Source organism: Trachinotus anak, unplaced genomic scaffold (assembly GCF_046630095.1).
Source record: "Trachinotus anak isolate AG129_WGS33_773 ecotype Australia unplaced genomic scaffold, CSIRO_AGI_Tana_v1 ptg000032l, whole genome shotgun sequence".
In the NCBI taxonomy this organism is placed as follows: Eukaryota; Metazoa; Chordata; class Actinopteri; order Carangiformes; family Carangidae; genus Trachinotus; species Trachinotus anak.
In genome coordinates this window covers 16,086,048-16,099,128 of record NW_027273883.1, presented here as the reverse complement: position 1 = coordinate 16,099,128, position 13,081 = coordinate 16,086,048, and the positions used below count along the sequence as shown (strand labels likewise).

General features: G+C 38.7%; 1 protein-coding gene across 5 annotated transcripts; it reads right to left on the bottom strand.

Moving 5' to 3' along the window:
- Window positions 1–1,101: 1,101 nt before the first annotated feature.
- Window positions 1,102–12,998, bottom strand: LOC139613771 (zinc finger protein 660). 5 transcript variants are annotated; one of them, XM_071470655.1, is made up of 3 exons: window positions 11,817–12,998; window positions 9,841–9,942; window positions 1,102–2,896 (listed from the first exon to the last, which is right to left on the bottom strand). In XM_071470655.1, exons 1-3 carry the CDS (start codon window positions 11,932–11,934, stop codon window positions 1,578–1,580), a joined length of 1,539 nt encoding a protein of 512 aa, XP_071326756.1. In that variant the 5' UTR covers window positions 11,935–12,998; the 3' UTR covers window positions 1,102–1,577. The 5 variants fall into 5 exon arrangements, with proteins under 5 accessions (XP_071326756.1, XP_071326755.1, XP_071326754.1 ...); XM_071470654.1 differs by having other exon boundaries at window positions 8,353–9,942; window positions 11,817–12,576; XM_071470653.1 differs by lacking the exon at window positions 1,102–2,896 and having other exon boundaries at window positions 4,381–9,942; window positions 11,817–11,977; window positions 12,073–12,326.
- Between the last annotated feature and the right edge of the window lie 83 nt (window positions 12,999–13,081).

Below are 13,081 nucleotides of genomic sequence, written 5' to 3'. Positions count from 1 at the left end.
ACATGGAGCACAAAGGGAACCAGTGACATCATCAGCCTTGTGAAAGCCCCTCCCAGAAGTTAAAAATACCTGGGTCTCCACACCAGATAGTTGGACCAGTCCCAGCCAGGTCAGGTGCGAGAAAGAACTGATGAAGCCTCTTGGATGAGAGGTGAAACATCTTCCTAGACAAATAACCAAGTCCAGTCGCTTTCGATTCAAAACTCCTTTGATATAAAGTAGAGGAAAGTAGCAGAAACTAGAAATACTCAAGTTCCTCAAAATCATATGTATGTAAGATATACTTAGTAAGTTTGCAACACCAACAAGACCTATATCCTTCAACCCTATGTAAATAAATTTATATTCTAAAACTGTTCTATATTTTATATACAAGTACATTATATAGATAAATGTGCAATGTACTAAATGTAGAGGGGGTATTACATATACTACTGAGACCACTGAACTAAACTACCTACCAGTATGTGTAAGTGACTGAAGTTTTGGGTCATTTTGAGAAATCAGTTTGTTTTGAGCTACAGTTTCTTTGCTTGTTTGTTGGGCTTCGGCTCGATACTGACTTAATTCAAAAGACTTAAAATAGCTTTGGTGAGCATGCGGGATTTTGATTTTATTCCATCACTCACATCTTCATCTGAGTTTCAGCCATCTCTATTGAAATCTTCACGAAGAGATGAAAAACGGAGAACAAGGTAGCCTAATAAGGCTGAATATCTCATAGATCACATGTCATAGAAATGAAAGTCTTACAGATAAAACGACATTTATTTATAATAAATGTTTACATTTGTAACTTTAGTTTGGCACTTTTGGCAAAAGTGGTAAAAGATCAGAAAAGTTATTTGTATATTGTGTGAAGAACTATGTAAAACAATAAATTTGTAGACTATTCACACTTCAAATATGAATATGAATATAAATATTATTCAAAATTATTGCAGCCACAACTCTGATATATCTCACAAATATTTCCCTTTAGCATAATGGTTTTATGCTAAACAGTCCACAAGTGTCATATACAGTGTGTGCATACACTGCATTGTGTATAACAGTCCAAAATACATTATTTTACCCCAACACATGAAGACAAACACTGAAAACATTTTGAATGCATTTTATTTTATTTAAAGTAGAATGAGGTAGCTTTACTTCAGTATTTCATTTCCTCCCCTTTCCCGCTTTCATTCCTGACATTTTGCAACATATAGTTTTGATCTCAGTTTACATATGAGCCATAAACATTAAAAACATGCAGTATAATCTCCTAGCATCAGACTGTTGAGACTTAGTCTGTTGTAGAAAATCATTATCAATCTCCACAAGAATATTTCACCTTAAAGGTGTGAAACACAGTGACTGAGATTGGAAACTTGAACTTCAAAATTCAAGTTTCACAGTAGTTTATTAACCCCTTGTTTCTTCACCAAAACCATTCATCTTTGACTATGAAAAGTAAAAAAAAAAAAAAAAAGGATAAAATAAGGGATAAAAGCTATTGACTGTCCCAATTTGTATCAACATTACTGGGGGCAAGAAAGGCAACAGTGTGAGAAAATAAATGCCTCTAGGATCCTTCATCCCTCAATATCATCCTGTGGAAAAGGCAGCTCCCCGGTAGCATGTTTTATATAATGCAAATGCAGGCTTGCCACATCATCAAAACCCATATCACATTCAAAACACTCCCATTCCCAGTATTTGTGCCCTCTGTACATATTTGTTTCCTGCAACTCACTCTTGTCCAACTCCTGTCCTGGTTGTGGTTGCACCGTTTCTGATTTCAACTCATCAGGTGGTTCAGACCCAGCCGTGCCCACCAAGTAATGTACAGGCTCTCCACAATCTGACTCTTCAGAGTTGGTATGATCCCCAAATGCAGCACCTTCCTTTTGAGTTTCACTTCTCACCACACTTTCTTCCTTTTCCTGCAGCTCTTCTATGTTTATATCCATTTCTGGCTCTTCTTGAACACTAGTGAGAACAGGTCTCTTCTTTTTAATCATTCGCTTCTTTGTGAAAATCCCAGAATTCTTGTTACCAAGAGGCATCGTGCTGGACCCAACATAAACTCTAAGATGCTTTTTTTTGTGTGTACTAAGATTTCCAGCATAAGAAAAGGTCTTTCCACAGAATGAGCACTGGTAAGGCTTTGCTCCAGTGTGGGTGTTGTAGTGATTCATAAGCTGAGCAGACGATTGGAAACTCTTGTGGCAAATGTCACACTTATGTTGCCTCAGACTGTGACTCTGCAGGTGTTTATCCAGTGACACTTCATCTCTGAAGCCTTTGGCACAACTTAAACACCAAAATGGTTTCTCTTTGTGAATATCACTATGACTCATCCATGACTTCACAGAGGTGAATTCTTTGTTACACTGATCACATCTAGGAGGTTTTGATTTCAGTTGTCTGCGTGACCTGTGAACTCTCATGTGACCAAGTAGCCGTGTTTGCCTGATGAATGACATCCCACACTCTGGACACTCATATCTATGCAAATTCTGGGCACTCTGATTTTCTGCCACAAGGGACCGGTTTTCGTGTAGCTGTTGATGTTTTTGGTAAGAAACCAGGTATGTATAAACCTTCCCACAGACCAAGCAAGCGTAAACTTTTTGAAGTTTCTTCTTCATTGAGGCACTTTGTATTAAATCTGAAGGATTTGTTTGCAATGAGCTGCTTGTGTCACACCCATCAGCAGCACCACCCATGTCTTCGTCTCCGTCTTCTCTCCCAGGGAGCAGTTCTGCTGCAGGGTTTCCGTTGTCTCCTGTCTGAGCGTCTTCCTCCTCTTCCTCCTCTTCCATGGCATGCTGGTGCAAGTGAGTCTTGAAGACTTGCCAGTGTGTAAACTTCAGTCCACAATCCTTACACACAATGCTGCACTGTTCGACTACAAAAGAAGAAAAAGAACAAATACTTATTTAGATATTTTATAAGAAGTCTTCAGTTAATGTATCACCTTTTGAACTTCATGTATATAATAAGCTAAAATATCATCTGATTTTGTCAATCATGTGGGAGAAATAATTATTCTATGATGTTCCAGCTGACAAATTGCAGTTTGGTAGAAAAAGCCTGGTAATTACTGGTAAGTTTACTAATTTTTGATTGCAGCAGGTAAAACAAAACTTACAAGCCTGAGTCGTGGCTCTTCTCTTCATCACAGTTGATCAGAACATCTTAACACTCTTCATAAATGCAATCTCAATATCAGAGCACCTCACTTTAAAACATTTCTATCAAGCATTGCTGACCATGTCCGTAGAGCAACTGTTTGTGACCTAAAATGAAGCCTGGAATGTGACACTAAAATTATTATGGTACTGGTACTGGTACTGGTACTGGTACTACTACTACTACTAGTCTGTAGATTGGACTCCAATTATTTTAAACTGGTACATTTGATGTACATCTTTAAATGAACACCATCACAATATGGAAACAGTAAATATTAAAAACAAGATAAGGCTGCAACTTATCTTTATCAATAATATATTGTTTTCTCAACAAGTCGATTAACATCTCATCTGCCAAATTTAGACAATGGAGACTGACGCTTGGAGACAGAGGCAATGTCTTGAAATGTCTTATTTTGTCTAATTTATGGTCTAAAACCAAAAGATGTTTACTTATTTATTTTACTGTCAAAAAATGAAAAAGAGAAGCAGCTAGAGCAGGGGGAGTTTTGCTTGTTATCAAAATAGATCTTTTTCCGGTTAATCAACTAATCAAACAGTAAACAAATGAATTGTGAGATGAAACACTGTATGAGCAGCAGACAAATTACCAAATGGGATAACAAAGTGGTTAATTTAAAAGAGGTTTTAAAACTTGTTCCGTTTTTAAATTCGAGGTATTAATTGATTTTCATTAAAAAAACAAATGTTTAATAATTATTTTTTCTTTTTATTACATAAGTAGAATAGAATTTTAATTCAATGTTTTTAATTGATCATTCTTTTTCAACTGATTATAGTTAAATATGGTAAATGTTTGCAGCACACTTCAGGATTCATACTTATGACATGCTTGTATGAAACAGACCAAATCATTTCCATATGAGGACTAATATTTTGTAGTGATGAGTGAACAAAATGCTCCTTTTAAGGTTATGTTACTTTGGTGAAAAATGATTCTGCTTTGTGATTAACAGATGTAATTCATGTCAACATTTATTTTTATGTCTAATGCTCTGCTGCATTGAGCATGTCCTCAAAAAATACCCCCTACGCAACCCACATCATTATCAATAATGACAAATCAGTCAGAGGACGAATGCCAATAGGTGAACTAGAAATATTAAACCAGACTAATGAGTCTACAAACATGCAGAACAACTAAGCTGAAGCTGAATTAATCAGACAATCCAATAAGTCACGAAAAAAAACGCATCAATTTATTTTTTACTTTTTAGTGAACATTTACATCTATTTTGTTCCAGAAACAGCAAGTTAAACAAATAGTCAAAGGATAGATTGGTCATCTAGGGGAAAAAAGCTTTTCATAAATTAATTTAGCAAAGTAACATCTCTTGTACGATACAAATAATATTTCCACTACATGGAAAGTGGTGCAGTAAACTACCAACTATGCTACATGAACATAAGCACTATTTTAGTTTAAGCAATGAATAATCTTTCCACAACATAGAATTCTAACACGGAAAAGGAAAGAACATCGGCGCTTATAAATCAATTAATGCAAACTATATTGTACATAACGTACAATAGCTCAGCTGCGCAATTTATTTTATGGTAGTAACTGGCTGTAATGTTGGACATCATGACATCTTTGATGGATTCAAATAAACGGTGCACAGTCTGGAATTTCTTGTATATTCATCTTTCTCTGAAATATGCAAATAGTACCTCATTCAGCCAAACTTCAGGCATTTAAAATGACAGCAGCAAAATTAGTTTATATATATATATAAATGTGTGTGTGTGTGTGTGTGCGTGTGTTGTGCAGAATTGTTTCATTTTCTTCATAAACTTCGCAATAATTAGTGCATCAACAGCACCATTACTTTTTCTGGGAACTTTAAATGGAAGATGACAGACACATGCATGCAAATGTTTTTTTTCTTTTTGATACATGTTGTTATGAACTTCAACACTTCAGCCAGTGATCACCAAAGATACTAACAAGGTTCAACTGACATTCATGACAGGTCTTTTCAAGAACTGTCAAATCAACTGGTGGCTCAGACAGAACTATGCATTTGTGACATCTCAACACAAATTCATGAAAGGGATTATTCTAACCATTTGTACATTTACTAATCCAGTGTAAGAGAAAGCCTGAGAACAGGAAAATAACCTAAGGAAATGCTTTTTTTTTTTTAAATATAAAAAAATTCAAATAATATAGGAACAAATAATGAAAACATGTATCTACCTAGCCTAAACAAAGGTCTAATAAAGAACTTTCTAGCTTAGCACATGTGGCAATCTCTAAAAGAAAAACATAAATCCACAATCTACAGTGTCTTCGTTTCAGCTTTTTTCAGTTTATTTGTACTCTAAAACGCTCCATGGGCATGTTCAATATAGTGCTGGTGCAAATCAGTTTCTTGACAAAAAGTAGTTCCACATTCAAGGCAAGTAAGGCCATTGGTATCTCCTGATGAGATAGCAGCAGGAGCATCACTCTGCCCTTTATAATCACCGATACATTCCTGGTGATGATCAATAAGGTCCTGTATTTCACTGAAGGTCCTGGGGCAAATGGAGCAATGATACGCGTCATTGTTACAGTGCTGGGTTTCATGTTTTTGTAATGCAGTTGGTGAAAGAAAGGCTTTGCCACAATGTTGGCACTTATGGCTACTTTGTGACTGGCTGTCTGGGTTAAGTGTAGGTCGGTTCAGTGTAGAAGATGGAAAGGACTTCCCCCTGTTGGCAGCAGAAGGGATGTTGGGTTTAAGAGGCTTTGAAGTCATAGCAGCACTGAGCCTATAGCGAACCTCATTTGGGAGACGACAGCGGACTTCATCATGCCAGGCAAGGTGTTGCTGCAGCTGATTCTCAGTCCAAAAGCCGTGACAGCATAGAGCACAACAATAGGGCCGGCTCTTTGCCTTGGTCTTATGGATGGATAATTGTTCCTCTGTTTGGAACGCTTTTCCACACTTATCGCACTTGAAGAGGCATTTGGCTGTATGCTCTGACAGACGGCTGAATGGCGGGGAAACCTCAGTTGTGGCTTCAGGAGTCTGGATCTCTTGCTTGAACTCCTGTTGTACCTCCAAGCATACTTTCTTATGGTCGAGGAGTGCGCCTGCCGAACTGCACTGTTTCCCACAGTCAAGGCATGAGACAGATTTCACAGGTGGGGAGGCAGATCCGGTTTTCTTGCTCCCTCTGTCAATAGGGCAATTTTTCTTTGCAATGAGATAACTGCCCTTCACTGAGGTGTTGTCTACAGCTGATGAATCCCCTGTATTTCTTACTTCACTGCTTATGGCAATGGACTCCTTACTTTTGCCTTTTGAGCTGAGCTTTGAGTGCGCCTGCCATTTGTGGGCACGCAGACCTCGTGCTTTAACAAAGGTCATAGAGCAGAGGGGACACTGGTGAGCTTTTCCCTTCAAGGTCAGTGACATGGATTGACTCCCACTGAGACTGATATCAACCTGTTCTGGGACCTGGTCTACTGAGACGAGCTGATCTCCTTGATGACCTGCAGCCTCCCAAATTTTACTATGCTCATTTTCATAGTGGATAGCTAGAAGCGAACCTTGTGCAAAGGTCTCATTACATTCAGGACATGAATTTTCCGTCAGTCTGCTGTTGCTTGCCACACTTTTGCTTGAATCAGAATCTGGCTCAGTTTTGGTTTGACACTGAGGATTAAATATCTGGTGCCGCTGGAGAACACAATGGTTAAAAAATTGTTTGCCACATCTGTTGCACTGAAAAGGTCCGTCCTCTGTCTTGTGGCTAACAGATTTCAAATCCTCATCTTTTAGTGAGGACCGTGACAATTTCTTTTCTTTGTGCCATCGTTTGTGGGAGCCAAGGGCTGAGTTGGACATGAATCGCCTTCCACATTCTGAGCAGTGAAACAGCCCTTTACTTGGCTCTTCCTGTTTAGGTTTCTTAAGCATTACTGACACTGCCAATTTTGCTTTTGTTACAGATTTGTAACCCTCAGCATGAATTCTTTTATGAAAATTCAAAGCTCCAACCACTGAAAAGCTTCTGTCACACTTTTTGCATTTGTATTTCAAATCTGTTGTACCGGTATGATCTTCCCCACTGTCCATTTCATTCTTTACTTCAGTATTAAGTGTTACGTGCTCAAAGCTTTTCTGTGTACTTACATCCTTGTGCAATTTTAGAGTTACATTATTTTCTATGGGTTCTGTCTTACAATGAACTGCTTGACTATCTCTTTTCATGCAAAGTTTCTGATGAGCCCGCAACGAGGCCTTGTTGTTGAAATGTGCGAGGCATGTTGCGCACTGGAGATCTTCCAGCATGACTGTAGATCTGGGTGATGACAGTGAACGCCCAATCTCATAGCCATGGCTTTTCATGTGAAACTGAAGTGCTTTGGCCCGTGAAAACAGCTTCCCACAGTCAGGACAGCTGTATGTGTTTTTTTTCAACTGCTCCACCTGATGCTGAAAGGATTTAATGGGCGGTGGGAGTAACTGGTCATTATGCACAACCTGGTGTCTGAGGAGGCTGGAAAAAAGACGGAACGACCTGTTGCAGAGTTCACATTTATGATTTCCATTTTCATGCTTTCGCATGTGCAATGCCATAATGCCCTTGTGACGAAACTTTCTACCACACACTGGACATGCAACCTTTATACTGGAGCGTGGATGTCCATTAACAGAGTGCAAAGATCCTGCAACACCTTTTCTCAGCCGTAAGTCTGTACACTCTGTCTGATTTTGCTTGTGGTGGGAATAAGCTCCTAAAGACCAAAAACCCTTCCCACACTGTTCGCAATGAAAAGTCTTTGGGCCTAGAAGGGTTTTCTTTGGATTGTATTCTTTCTTGGTGACTGAAATATTCTCTTTCTTTTGTGCGGAGCAGTTTTTCATATGGTTAAACAAACTAGCTGCATGCAAATAAGACATCATGCAATCTGGGCATTGAAATTGCTTTCTTTTGGGATGATGTAACTGATGAGAAACTAAAGCAGACAAACGTGAGAAGCATTTGCCACACTCACTACAAGTCAAGCTTTTCTTCTCTAATCCCTCTGTGTGGTGCAGTGCATCATTGCTTGTGTTTTCAGCATTGTGTTGCTGTATGTGACTGCAGTGTGCTGCATAGCTACTGGATTCATTGCCACATGTGTCACATGTGTAAACTGCCACTGACTGACCTTGTGACTGTTGTCTTCTCTTATGAACGCCATGCCACATTCTGTGAACGCGCAGTGATGAAGCACTAGAAAACCAACGGTAACACTCTGGACAATCAAATCTTTCCCCTGTAGTCTTATTCTCGGTCTCCCTCGCTATCTGTGCATACTGCTCGTCAGCCTGCTCGTCAGCCTGCTCAAAGTCAATTTGTACAATTTTCAAGTCCATCTCTGGCTTGGAAACAAGACTACTGGGGGAAACTTCAGTGTCACCATCGTCTCTTACTTCCTGATCTGATTCACACAGTAGCTCAAGATCAGGATTCAGGTCTTGGACAGGCTCGTCCTCAGATTCACTTGCACTGATCACTTGAACATTAAAGTCCCCAGGTTCATAACTTTCCATGTCTTCATCAGTCTCATTTTCTTGTGAGTCTTCTTCCGTAACACTGGTAGGAAGCACTCTATCTGAGTCCACATTTTCCTCCAAGTGCTCAGTCTCTTTTCTTTCACTTTCCAAACTTTTTTGTTGAGGTTGCAGAGGGGTGGGCACTTGGGCCTCTTTCTCTGTTTCTCTGAAAACATCTGTGTGATGAAGCTGATGGGAGTGAAGTGCTGAAGCCCTGGAAAACTTAAGCCCACAATCTTTACATTCAAAGGCCTTCTTCTGTAGCTGACACACTTGATGAAGAAACGACTTTGCTGGGGTCTCGTCACTGTGTGCCATGCGCTGATGCCTGTAGTAGAACGTTAGCGTCATGAATACTTTTCCACATTCCTCACATGAGAACCTTTTTGCAGAGTCATCTGAGTGATTAGCATGCCATCGCTGATGGTTGAAGAGGGCAATATGGCCATTGAAAGACTTATTACACTCACTACAGTAAAACTCGCTGCAGTTTTTCTTTGGTTTTTCTTTCATTTCTTCTGGAGAACATTGACTGTTGCGGCTAAATCTTTGATGTGTTTTCAGACGCAACAGAGCAGAAAAGGCTTTACCACATGAACACTTAAAAAGTTTTTCAGAAGTATCGTCTGCCAGAGTTTCAGGGTGTTTGGCTTCAACTATTGACTCTTCAGTGTGAAATGAATCCCCAGAGTTCCTGTTTCGTGACTTGACTAACTTTTCCTCATGACAACGACGGTGTGCATCAAGAGCTGAAGCACGAGAATAATTTCGCCCACAAGATTCGCACTGAAATGACTTCTTTTTCAAATGTTCAAGGTCATGAAAAACTGATTTCGAGGCTTGTCTGTGTGAGCGCTGATGGTTGAGAAAGTGTCCGATCACACCGTAACATTTCCCACAGTCTTGACATTCATAAGTGTGTTGCTTTGTTATTCCAGAATTCATTTGAACACCAGTCTCATTTTGGGAGGTTTGACCGTGGTTCGTCTCCATGTGCAAGAGGAATTCACTCAGTTCAACAAATGACAATGAACATAAAGTACAAAAATTAGCTGTTTCACTGTCCTTTTCTGGATCATGTAAACCATCCAACTGGTCACCTAAATGCACATGTTCTTGTAGGTGCTGATGGCGATGCTCCAAGTAGGCTGCCTCTTCTCTGAAGGCTTCTCCACAATCCTGACAGCAGAAAACCCCAACCCCTAGAAATAGAAAGGGGAAAATAGGAGGTCAAAGCCACTCCTGTTTCCAGAAAAAGAAAGAAAAAAAAAAAAAAAAAAAAAAAAAAAAAAAAATCACAAAAACAAGTGCAAATAAGGCCTTTATTTTAAAGGTGATTTGAGTTTACAGTATAATCAAACAAAAGAAGACTTTCCAAATTAAATGAAAAAAATAAATAAATAAAAATAGAACACGTTGATTTTTTCCCCCTGCAAACTTGATGGTACTTTGACAATCAAATCTACAACAGCCCTAATTTAAAAGGATATAGAATTAATTACAGCCATTTCTTTACAACAATAGGTTGGCTTATTATATCAACACTGACTGCATTTTAACCTCTGAATCAGAAAATTATTAAAATTATTTTGCTGATCAAAGCTGAAGTTGAAATTAGCAGTAAAGTGCTCTTGATAGGTGAAATTAAAACAGCCATATTTATGTCCATTAAAGCATTTCTTACTGACAGAAAGGCACAGTGATCACCTGCACATCTAGAAAAGCTTATTTTAGTTTATTCATACCAGCTGGTAGAAGAGGAAACAACAACATTTGAGATATTCTGAGGCTTTTGATACAAATAGTTAAATACACAATAAACCTGGAGTGAAAACAGTTTAGTAGTAACAACTTTGATGACCAAAAAACTCACCATTGTTGTCTTTTCAAAATCACTAAAAGCTTTTTTGTTTTTGCACTGCTGTGCCAAGGAAAACCACAAGTGACTCCCACTAGCTCCATCACTGCTAAGAGTGCCCTTGTACTTGACAACAATTTCAATTAAGTTCTAAATCCAACATGTGTACGCCGTTTACGTGCATGATTTACATGGAGAGTCCATATAAATTAAGGCTACCATAACCTCATAAGTACTTTGGCCTCTGCTCTGCCAAATTATCATTTGAGGCTATTTAAGTTTTGCTGGGCTGCAAACAGTTATATGATCTTGTCAAGCTCTTACAAAGAATAAACTTACACCCTAAGTTAACATTACTTATTATACCCTTCTTACAAATCTTTAATAGTCACACACTATCAACGGGTATTCATTTTAAACCACTTATCGCATAAAATGTGAGGTAAATGGAGAAAGTAGTACTTTGCACACACAACAGGTGCCTGAATACAGTACAAACTACATTATCACATCATCAGGTGTATGTTCCTGGTGGTCTGTATCACGATCTGCGTCAGGAAGACTGTTAATGAAGCAAGACAAAAAATTTAAGCCCATGAAGATCGGATATTCAAGATGAAGCCTGTATAGTTGTTGCTGGACAGTTAATACTGACAAAGCAAATACCATGAGAAAAAACAATATCCAATTTCCAAAATGGTTTGTTGCTCAAAAAATACTAATAATTGCAAGTCAGCATTTCATCTGTATGGTTTCCCCAGCTTGGCCTGGCCAGATGTTGAGAGTTGTAGCATTTTCCCCCAACATTACATGAGTATACCGCTTATAAACCATTTATTGTAAACAAGCTCCTGTGGCAACAGCCCAAAATCAGACTTAAATGCAAACATTCTTGATAAAAATCCAACATGTATACTACCAACACTTTGTTATCCGTTTCCAGACGGGTGAGATCCGCTTAGTCTGTTGACTGTTGCAAGGTTTGTTTGATAAACAGAGTATCAATAAAACACGAAAAAGCCAAAAAGCCAAAAAGATGTGGATATGCAGCAGTGCAAGTTGATGCAAGTTTATACTAAACTGTCGGCGTTTGGTGTTATTTTCGAGAGGTAACACAATTTCACGTTGCTCTGCTGAGGTTAGTGTAGGGGGTCACCACGCCTGAACATGCCGGTGCTAACAACCTTAACGTTTAAGTGGCGGCTGCCGGATACTTACTGTCACTTGCGATGTCCTCAGCCGATGGGCCGACGTTGTCTTCTGATGCTCCGTGTCCATCGAAAGGTTTATTGGCAGCTTCGTCCTCTGTGATAGCCGCGGCAGCAGCTCCGTCCATCTTGGTGTGGCTGTTTGACGGTGCTAGCTTTCTCTAGCTAGTCCTCGTTAGCATAACAGCACAACGGTTATTGAAGTTTTCCTTATCGACACAAAGCCAGTCTGAAAACGAGAGAAAGCGATGTAAGTGATAGCCTACTTCGTCACCGCGAAACAGAGCAGCATCTTTTGTTGTTTTCACCAGTGTGAGTGATGATGAACGGCGCGGCTAGCTGAGTAGCACACACACCTGCGCTGTGCGGCTGTGCATCTGTCGGCGGAAGTGGATTCTTCTTCTTCTTCTGTTTTGATTCCTCCTACGAGACTGGACCAGCAGCGATTAACTCTGCATATAAATAATTTTATCCCCAAAGGTTTATGCAAACAGCTTCTAAAAACACAAAGAAACTACCATTCTGATTCTGTTTAGATAATTAATTACATTTTTGCACAGTAACTGATTATTTCCCAGTAAAATTCACACTAAGACAGGAAGCAATTTAATTTTCCACAAGTACTTAAGTATGGCTTGATTATTTTAAACTATTTTATACTTCTACTGCACTACATTTCTGAGGGGAATATCGTACTTTTTACTGCACTATATTTGTTTGACAGCTTCTCTTTTTCAGGTTAGGATTAAAACACGTAAACTTATAAAACGTAATACATTATAAAACATTTAATACCTCATAAATAACAAGCTGGTTGGGCCATTTTCTACATTGAGTACTTTAGCTTTTAATACTTTATCTAAATTTTCCTAATAATATTTAATTACCTTAAGTAACGTGGATAGTAACGTCTTGAATGCAGAACTTTTACTATTCAGTACCTTTTTTTCCCACAGAAGCAGATCTGAATACCTCCCCCACCATTGTTCACTGCTAGTGTAATGCTGCATGACAGCAAATTAAATGGAGTGTGATGAAAATAATTTGTTAAAGTAGGCTTATGTATGGGGGATTTTAGTTTCAATTTAACAGATAAATGAAAGTGAGTCTTTGCTGAGCAGTTTATCCGTCAGGCAACATTTCAGAGAAAAAGCTGACATTTTATCAATCTTGATGCATACTTGTTATTTGTACTTATAATTTTCACCAACCAAATTTAAGACTACTTTTTCCACAATTTTGTTTCGTAAAAACAATGCTAATATTTAAATGTTG

What these genes read in the sequence shown, in the direction of transcription:
- LOC139613771 (XM_071470653.1), bottom strand. Translation starts at nt 11,934, where the DNA reads ATGGACGGAGCTGCTGCCGCGGCTATCACAGAGGACGAAGCTGCCAAT. An exon ending in TGAGGACATCGCAAGTGACA is followed by an intron (nt 9,943 to 11,816) that starts GTAAGTATCCGG and finishes TTCTATTTCTAG; the next exon opens with GGGTTGGGGTTTTCTGCTGT.